Source organism: Eucyclogobius newberryi, unplaced genomic scaffold, assembly GCF_026437365.1.
Source record: "Eucyclogobius newberryi isolate DKJ021-1_F unplaced genomic scaffold, fEucNew1.0.hap1 SCAF_19, whole genome shotgun sequence".
Classification (NCBI taxonomy): Eukaryota; Metazoa; Chordata; class Actinopteri; order Gobiiformes; family Gobiidae; genus Eucyclogobius; species Eucyclogobius newberryi.
The window spans coordinates 25529353-25538809 of record NW_027315823.1 but is presented as its reverse complement, the minus strand read 5'-3'; the positions used below and the strand labels follow the sequence as shown (position 1 = coordinate 25538809).

The 9457-nt window shown below is 41.0% G+C and overlaps 1 protein-coding gene across 1 annotated transcript in view; it reads left to right on the top strand.

Moving 5' to 3' along the window:
* Nucleotides 1–220: 220 nt before the first annotated feature.
* kcnb1 (potassium voltage-gated channel, Shab-related subfamily, member 1) overlaps nt 221–9457 on the top strand; it is a 40577-nt gene continuing 31340 nt past the window's right edge. Inside the window, exons 1-2 of the mRNA XM_072452439.1 lie at nt 221–583; nt 2797–3454. Of these exons, the coding sequence (XP_072308540.1) occupies nt 2849–3454 (606 nt within the window). The 5' untranslated portion in view covers nt 221–583; nt 2797–2848. The remainder of the gene's footprint in view (nt 584–2796; nt 3455–9457) is intronic.

Sequence of the window (9457 nt, the reverse complement as noted above, 5' to 3'; positions counted from 1 at the left end):
CCAAACCGCGGCTCAAACAGACAACATCATTGATTTGGGTTCATGTGGATCTTTGTGAAATCAAATGCCACGCTGCGGAAAACTTACAATCTGATCGTCCATCGCAGCAGGCTGTGTGCGCAGCTACACCCATTTCAAAACACCATTCTGTCTCCACTGGCGACACGTCCAGCGTCATGACGCAGCGCTGAAGGAGTTAATCCCGCGGATGAGGGAGAGATGTGGAGCTCCTCCGCGGATCTGCGGCGCCTCCTTGAACAGCTGACGGGAACCGCAGGTAACGTGTCCGCACGAGCCCCGGGCAGACTTGTTGATTCAGCCCGCGGAGGAGACGCGAAAATGGGACTCTCCTGAAGGCTCCGCCGTGGCAAGGACCAAGGACTTCTCCCGCTCCATCTCTGCTATGTCAGAAACCGAGGAAGTGGAAATGGATTGGGTTAGACCCTGGCAATAAGCAACTAATTACGGCTCCCTTTGGAAAAAAATACACATCTGTGTTTTGTTGTGCAGTAGAAACAATGTCTTTAATACGGATGGGTGTGGGCAGCTTCCATCCACTACACAACACCAACAAGTCAACACGGTAGGCTTTGATTGATGTCGTCTGTCCAGTCTTTAGTCATGTCATGTATTGATTATCGATGACAGCCTGGCGTGGACCCTGGAACTGCACCGTTATAGATCATATTAAACACTGCGATTGTGTTTTTGATCGCGGGGTTGTGGCTGTCACAACACCGCAGTTTTTCCTGATTTAGATGATTTTATTATAGTTTTCTCAGTAGCTACGCAACAGCAGCGTGCAGTGGAGGTGCTTATTATTTATCGAAGCCTTGAATTGAACAGAAGGGCGGAGACGACTTCAAGTGAACCTTTCTATTCGTACATAATGCGCATTATCTTTAGATAATACCGCATCTTCGTTGTAATGCACTATTACGCCTGAGTAAAGTTGATATTGCAGTAATCACTGCACATCTGTATAGGCCCAAGTGTTGATCTCACTGCGCCTATAATCAATGGAAACAAACCGGTAAAAAGGAACAGGGTGCGCCACGTCACTTCATGTGTTGTGGAAAAGGCTTTTTGTGCAGGTAAACAGAAGATGGAAGTGGTTGACTTCAGCTTAAACACCTGCGTTTCCACGACTGTCTGTTTCCTGGTGTTTTCAGCACCATCTACGTGGACAGTTCCTCCCAGTGCAACAGCCACCGTCACTGCCACATTGCCCTCAAAAGCTCCGTGGTCTTTTATATTGTTGGTTTTAATCATCTCATTTTAGATTCCGACTGTGTGTCTTTATTAAACATGTGACTTCGCAGTGTCATGAGAGTCATCTTGCCTTGTGTTGACAATAGAGACCAATTCTTTTGTATAAGTTTATGGTGGGTTCACAGTTGTGCCACATACACATTTGGACTAAACTATGAGGACTAAGGGTGTGTTCACACTGTCGTTGTTGGTCCTTAATTGAGCCCATTTTGGTCCTGATATGGACTTGGTTTGACCCTGTTCTGATTCTTGTTTAGTCCTGATCTAGTCCAGATTTGGTTATGGGTTGAGCCCTGGTGCCATAATTTAGGTGTGATGAATACACAAGTGTGAAGGCACCCTAAATCTGGAACCAAACCAGGACCAGAACAGGACTAAATCAAGTCTATCAGGACTAAACTGCGCTCAAACAAGGACCGTATTTTAGCCTGAATGGACCAGTCTAGAATACACATATTGACACAAATTTCACATATTGAAAATAGACATACTACACTGCTGTTTCCCCCTAAAATGTGGAGCTTAATGGTGATTATTATGAAAAGATGCTGATTATATTTTATCAGCTGTAGGACAAATAGCTTCTGCTGTGAATCTTTTATCTAAAATTTGCTTTCATTGGGTGTGAAGTTTTTACGGTGCAATGTTATTATTTATATATTCTGTAAAATGTACTTTTATGAGCTTTTAACAGAATTTGAGTTGTATTTGATTGATTCATTTGAATAATCCTGTATTGTCCTTAATTTCAGTTTTCACCAGGTCATATGTAGGGAAAAACACTTATTAATATAAAAAACAAAGAAACAGATTAATGTAAGATATTCAAGACATAACGTGTGCTGTTGTGATCTGAGATCTTGAGTTGAGGCCGTGTTAAAGTAACACGTGAATTATTACAGGGTTATTACAAGGTAGTTTCTTTGTTTTTAATTTGAGGCTATGACTAACAGACATGTCCATTCTGAACGTTATATCATTTGTTACTAGCCTGTTAATATAACGTTAACCCCGGCAGAATTTTTCAGAACCGGCGAGTCCTTCATTGATTTAGAAATATATTCTGTGTTCACAGTTAATATTACATCACTTGCACCAGCTTCTATTTATTTATGCTCAATATAAATCACTATGAAGTCAATATCTGTGCTGCAGGGGCAAACCTGCTTAATTATGCAATTAACTAAACCTTCCAAACTGAGACCTCTAAAATATATATACTAACAAACCTGCAGCAAAATATCTGATGTAACAGTAAATAGGAATGTAACAAATGTTATGTCACATGTTGTATTGTCAAAAGTCTCGTTAAGGCATTTGATAAAATGTGTATAATTCTATTAGCCTCTTCAAAACCATGAAATGAATGATATTCTTAATAGTAAACAGTTTTACACATAAATCATAAGACTTGTAGCTCAGTGTCTCATGACCCAAAGCAGGATCACAACCTCCACTTTGGAAACCTTTGCTCTGCTTTTCCTCTTCAGTTGTAGCGATAACCTCTGCATTGTCTGTTTTCAGATCTCGTTACGCCAGATGTGAGGCTCTGCCCTGAGCTCTGAACCCCGACCCAATGTTCCTGCTGCCTCAGAAGAGTGTGTACATGGAGAAGACCATGGCCGAGCTGAACAAAGCCGGCTCCCGCTCCACCACCTCGCTGCCCCCGGAGCCCGTCGACATCCTCCGCAGTAAGACGTGCTTCCGGCGGGTGCGTCTCAACGTGGGGGGCCTGCCACACGAGGTACTCTGGAGGACCCTGGACCGCCTGCCACGCACCCGACTGGGCAAGCTGCGGGACTGCAACACCCACGAGACCCTGATGGAGGTGTGCGACGACTACAACCTGGAGGAGAACGAGTACTTCTTCGACCGGCATCCCGGAGCGTTCACGTCCATCCTAAACTTCTACAGGACGGGGAAACTGCACATGATGGAGGAGATGTGCGCCCTGTCCTTCAGTCAGGAGCTGGACTACTGGGGCATCGACGAGATCTACCTGGAGTCCTGCTGCCAGGCGAGGTACCACCAGAAGAAGGAGCAGATGAACGAGGAGCTGAAGAGGGAAGCCGACAACATGAAAGACCGAGACGGGGAGGAGTTTGACAACACCTGCTGCGCTGAGAAACGCAAAAAACTGTGGGATCTGCTGGAGAAGCCCAGCTCGTCTGTGGCGGCTAAGGTAAGAGTGTGGAAATGAGACTGTGGGTGAGTTTAAAATAGGCAAGACTTTATTAAACGTGGGTTCTTCAAATTAAACCCATGTTTGTGTCGTGGCACTAAATACATTTTCTTCCATACTTTTCCCTTCGAGATAGACTCATAGATTTTTAATGCAGAACTGACGATGATGAGGTGGTTTTTGGTAATGAAAAGGGCGGATCGTAGATGCGATTACATCAGAGGAACTGCTCATGTTTTGTAGATTAAGCTTAACAACAATTTGAAATGGTTTGGATAAAGGGCTGCTACATGTCACAATAAATTGCAAATTGAATGGACACAATTAGTAAATCACAAATACTTTGATTAATCAATTCCTTTGCAAACATCCTGTCTGATTCTGTGTAAAAACTGCTAACCCTGCAGTTACGACCTCCAAAATATACTTTCTTTCCTTTTTTTATAATTACAAGCTTTCACATCAGAAAGAGGCAAAATCCTGTTAAAAAATAACAAAAAATAACAAAAATAATAATAACTTAATTACTATGAACCAGATATGTGTTTTTTAAATTAAGAACATATATCTGGTTCATAGTAAACATAGTGGATTTTATTTTTTAAATCAGTTTATTTGGATTTTGCCTGTTCTGATGTGAATGCTCTTGAATGGGTTTGAAATGTGGACTCTGAACAGAATCCAACTATTGAAACATACAATGCAAATATAATCGCAATGTTTGTCAATTATTTGCCATTCAAGACCATTCTAAAGCTATTCAGGAAAGGTCTAACTTTCTACTTTTCTCATTTCAGTACTTGCTCAAATGAGTATCTAGATTAAGTACCATTAATATCCTCATTTTTTGACAGTCTGGATACATATGTAGTGGAGAAACAGTAAATATAAGTGTAGACGGATGCTGAAGTTGGCGGGAGCGACATAAATAAGAAAAAGTAAGTTGTGTACAACAAGAGGAAGTTGAATAACATGTGGACTCCTGCTGATGCTTGTAATTGCATAGCATATGATGAACAACGCTGACATTATGTGTTTTTTTATTAATTGGATTTAGTTGCTGAAATATCTAATAATAAAAACGCCAATATTGACTTACACAGATTGATTGCCTGCATGTATAATAATGATAGATTGGATGTCTTTGAGCCCAGTAAGAAAAAAAAAAAAAATCAATATTCTTTCATTAGAAAATGCAATGCCTTGTGCTGAGCAATTGCACTTTTATTGTTTGTGGATGTGGTGAAGCCGGACTTAACTTTTGAACGCACTCACTGTATTTATTTACCTTTTTTCAGTAGCTGACATTACCGTTTCGTAGCACTTGTTTTGGTTGCCTGTTCAGCAGCTAAACTGTCTACCGTGCAAAGATTTGTTTTCTCACTGGTCTTACACCTATTTTTATTCAAAACAAGAAACACACAGAGGCAGTCACTGGGTGGTAATGTTACACACTTGTCAAAGAGTGACAACACTGGTGTGAGAGAAGCCATGATACATTTTAACATGAAAGGAAATTATTTTTTGAGCTGTTTGACATTTTATCCCCTTAATCTTTATCGGTGCCATTTCATAGAAAACATGCAACACTTTCTCCTTCCATAGTCTGCTCCAAAACGACATCCTTTTATTGACAGAGAATTGGCTGGGAACTTCTCAAGTAAAAAGACCCAAACATATTATTGACAAATAGAGACGACTGAATCTCGATCTTGATTCAAATGTGATTCATTGCAAAGATTAAACCAGGACAAGTGTGACTTTCCCTGGAAACACGTCCTTCTTCATTGTGGCCGCGCTCCCCTCACTGCGCTCCTGGGCCAATTGAATTTGAGATCATCTGCAGGAAGCTGGATATTGAATTATATCCTGGTGGACATAAATAGCTCGTTGAGAATGATTTAGGGTCGTTAGGGGCAGTGATGGGGGAAGATCCTCCTTTTACAAGGTCTTAAAGCTGTCACTGAAATGGCCCAAAAGAGCCATTTCTCTCAATGGAAACACAATAACCTGGACACAAATCTTTATCTTTGGAAGTGTGTGCATGCTTCTAAAGATGAAGATAAAGGCCTCAGTAAACAAAATGTGTTCAATACTAACTGTCTTCTATAGCAATTTAACAGTGTGTTGGCATGGCAGATACCTTAGATCCCATTAGATTAAAGGTACACTGTGTAACTTTTCTGAAGAGGCGTCTCCCATCTCCTTTTCTCCATGGAGATGTTATTATTTTGCATTTTATTTTCCATTTCACGGCAATAAACAAATCCATCACTAAGGAAACAAGCAGGTGACGTCATCAGGCCAAGTTACAGGTCGCGTTTGTGGAGAGGTTTTTTTTTTGTTTTTTTTTAGCAATAAAACACCTGTAATTTAATAAACGCACAAAAGATATGTTAAATGCTGTGGAACATTGCAGGCAAAGCAATAACATCTCCATGGAAAAAAAAATGTTGGCAGATCCCCCTCCAGAACAAAATAATATAGAAAACAAACTACAGTTAGGCTTGTCACAACAACAGATTTCCCTGTTAACCGCTTTATAATATCGTTTGAAACATAAATAGCAGATTGTTAGTTGTTAGTTAGTAACTATAATTAGTCATATAATTAACTTATTCAACCCTCAATAGCACAAATCTTATAAATAGCAGCCGTTAAACCAATCTGAGAAAAATATACAGCATTTTCCTGGTTAATATTAACATTGATTTGTTATGAAATACTTTTAAGCGTAAGATATTTTCTTTGTTGTAGGATTTTATTTTCAGGTTTTCCAAAATATCACGTATGCCACTTGGAACAACCTTGTACAACTTGCCAAACCACGTCGAGGTGTATTAATGTCACCGTTAATTTGCATCTGTTGTCTCGCCGTGGGTTTTATCACCCATAATCTGTCATAACACGGCATGTCATTTGTCCAATCAGAGCGCCACACCCACCGCCGCCGCCCGCCCTTGGACACAAAGAACATGTTAGAAACCTTTGATGCTTCAATTCACTGGATCAAAGCGATTTGTTTTTTTTCTACGTTAGCGATGTATTTCAGAAGAGTGCCGTGTTCGTCTTGCAGCAAATCATTGTAGAGTCAATGAAACTATTGGCAGCTGAGGCCTTGTTTTTGAGGTTGCGCACAAACCGGGTTTGTGAAACGTCTTCTTTATGGGAATTAAAGAGATATAAAACCAAAGCAGATCGTGTTATCGCTGTAGAAAATGCTGCCATCTACAGAACGGGGGTGAGCACTGCAGTTGGACTGTACGCTGGCTCCATTGTCACGTCCTAATATCGCCCATTTGTCAATCTATGAGAACTATTTGGAGACAATTTGGCCAACCCGGGGCTGGCCACCGTGAATAAGGATGTGCTTAATGCTGTTTCCTGCACATAGCCTCAAGTGGACAAGGACATGGTTAAGATAAGGTAACATTTCCACCAGTTAAATGAAAACAATACAGTACAATACAGATTTTACATACACAAATCCCCCTCATAGATGCTCATGGTCCATTGTCCATCAACCGCCACAGTTCAGTGAAAACAAAAGAGCAATGTTGTCAGGTGCAATTTCTTCTGAGAATTTTGGATTTCTTTTTAAATCAACCCTGTCCCGCGCAGACATAGAAATACTCCTTCCGTGCTTTTATTTATTTATTACAGGTTGGACTGCTGCAATTCTCTGAACAGTGTGTAGGACTCTTAAGCATCGGTTTGTCCAAAATGTGGCTGCCAGGTTAGGTTTTTGAGAGAAGAGATCCATTGGCTGCCAGTGAAGCACATGATCGTTGTTTTTTAAAGCTCTCAGTGATACGGCCCCTCCTTTCTTATCCGATCTTCTGGTTCCTTATTCATCCTCATGGGCCCTCAGATCATTTTCCCAGCACTTACTGACTCTTCCTCCATCCAGGCTCAAAACTAAAGGCAATAGGTTTTTTCTGTCACAGCCCATGAACTTTGAAACGCTCTCCCGGTCTGTGTAAAGAATGCCACGTCCATTTCTCACTTTTAAATTCCATTAAAACCTCCCCTTTATCACCTGGCTTTTAGCTCGAGCTATAATCCGGCACATGGATTATTTGGAATTGGTTTTATGTGGTTTCTTGAATGTCTTTGTGCTGGATAATAAAGTGGCTTGGCTTGTCTGCTGTTATAATCCCAGTGGCTTTAAAGGCTGTGTTTATTAATTCAGGTCTGAGAGAATCACAGGATAAGTATTTACAATTGTTTCAAAAATCTAAATTCTTGTATGGGTTGCAAAATAGAGATGAAAGACAATGGTGTAAAAAGAGTAGACACAAGAAAGGGAAAAGGCATTTATCTAAACAGGAATTTCTATGTGCCTGTATTTAAGGGTCAAGAAAACATGTCATAATGTCTAAAGATGAAAAGAACAGAAATGATCGCAAATGGACTGGATCAGATTAGACCTCAATTTGTCAGTATAGCAACAGATTTAAATCTACCAATTGGGGCAAATGCACAGAACAAATGATGCTCATTTCTTTTCTAATGGATATTAAATCAGCTGCTGTGATCACAAAGACGAGCAGCACTTTGTGAATTAGGACGCGCTGTTGTGTGACAAAGACAAGAGTTACATAAAATGAATAAAGGCCATGATACACATAACCTCTAGTCCTCTTTTAATAGGATAAGTGTGATTTTGTTTTTAACCTGCACCGAGCGCAGACAGTTTCAAGTGTAACGGTGCATTTAGGGTGAATGGGAGCGACGTGCACAAAACAAACAGTCGCTAGGCAACAGAAATACAATTTTATCATCCTTGACGCGGAGGCCGATCGCAGCAGCAGCAGCAGCAGCAGCAGCAGCAGCAGCAGCAGCAGCAGCAGCAGCAGCAGCAGTAGCAGCAGCAGCAGCAGCAGCAGCAGCAGCAGCAGCAGCAGTAGCAGCAGCAGCAGCAGCAGCAGCAGCAGCAGCAGCAGCAGCAGCAGCAGCAGCAGCAGCAGCAGCAGCAGCAGCAGCAGCAGCAGCAGCAGCAGCAGCAGTAGCAGCAGCTTCAATCCTGTTTTAGAGAATGAAGCATTTTGTACTAATCCTGTTCTTATTGTCTTTTAGCGTCATTGGTCTGTAATTGTCACAGTTAAACCAGTATTTAGTCCTGCCATCTTTTTGTACAACAGTTCCATACAAGTAAAATATGCAGGAGGGTGCAGCAAATCAACAGGAACCCGGGTTAACAACACAAAATCAAAAGAAAAGATTTGTGGAGAGGACAAAAGGAGTGAAGACAATTAATTTATGACGCCGGGATACAAGACATCTCTGCAGATCATTTATGAAACCACTTCTACCAGGGTTGCTGTGTTGCTATGTATCTCTGATGTTTTTCCCAGTGTCCAAAAGATCTACACCAGTGGTTCTCAAAGTGTGGTCTGTGTACCACTGGTGAGTTCCTCTTCAGTTAGTGAGCTTAATTTAGAGTAACATTCATATACATGTTTGTCCTTCTTTGGGGTTGTTCTTGTTGTTAAAAAACTGTAGCAGGTCCTAGTAATCATGGTTTTCCCCAAATATGTTCTTCATACTTGGTGGTATGTGGTAGTTTGAGAACCACACAGTCACGTTTTGGCATTTGTAAAAAAAATTAAAAAGAAAGAAAGATGTCTGTGTCGTTGACTCCTAATTTTACTACATTTGATCACAGTTTTCTGAGTCACCCTTCCTCATAATTTATCACTTGACATGGGGTTGACGTTGGATGATTTGTTACGCACACAAATGAGTGTGTTGAAAACCTTTTGTACTCCAAATACATCTCACATAAGAAGAGAAAATGTCATAGTTGTCCCTGTTTCCTGTTTCCCGTCTCTCTTATCTCAGTCTCCCTTCTTCAGCCTCCTCACTAAACCTCCGCCTAAATGTCACATAAATGTCACATTAATTATTCTCGGAGAGACTCCAGGCCAATCTTTAGCACCTCTGTCTGCCGTTTGTTGTTCTCAAAGCCACAACATGCTCCATCCTTCACTCAAATCAGAT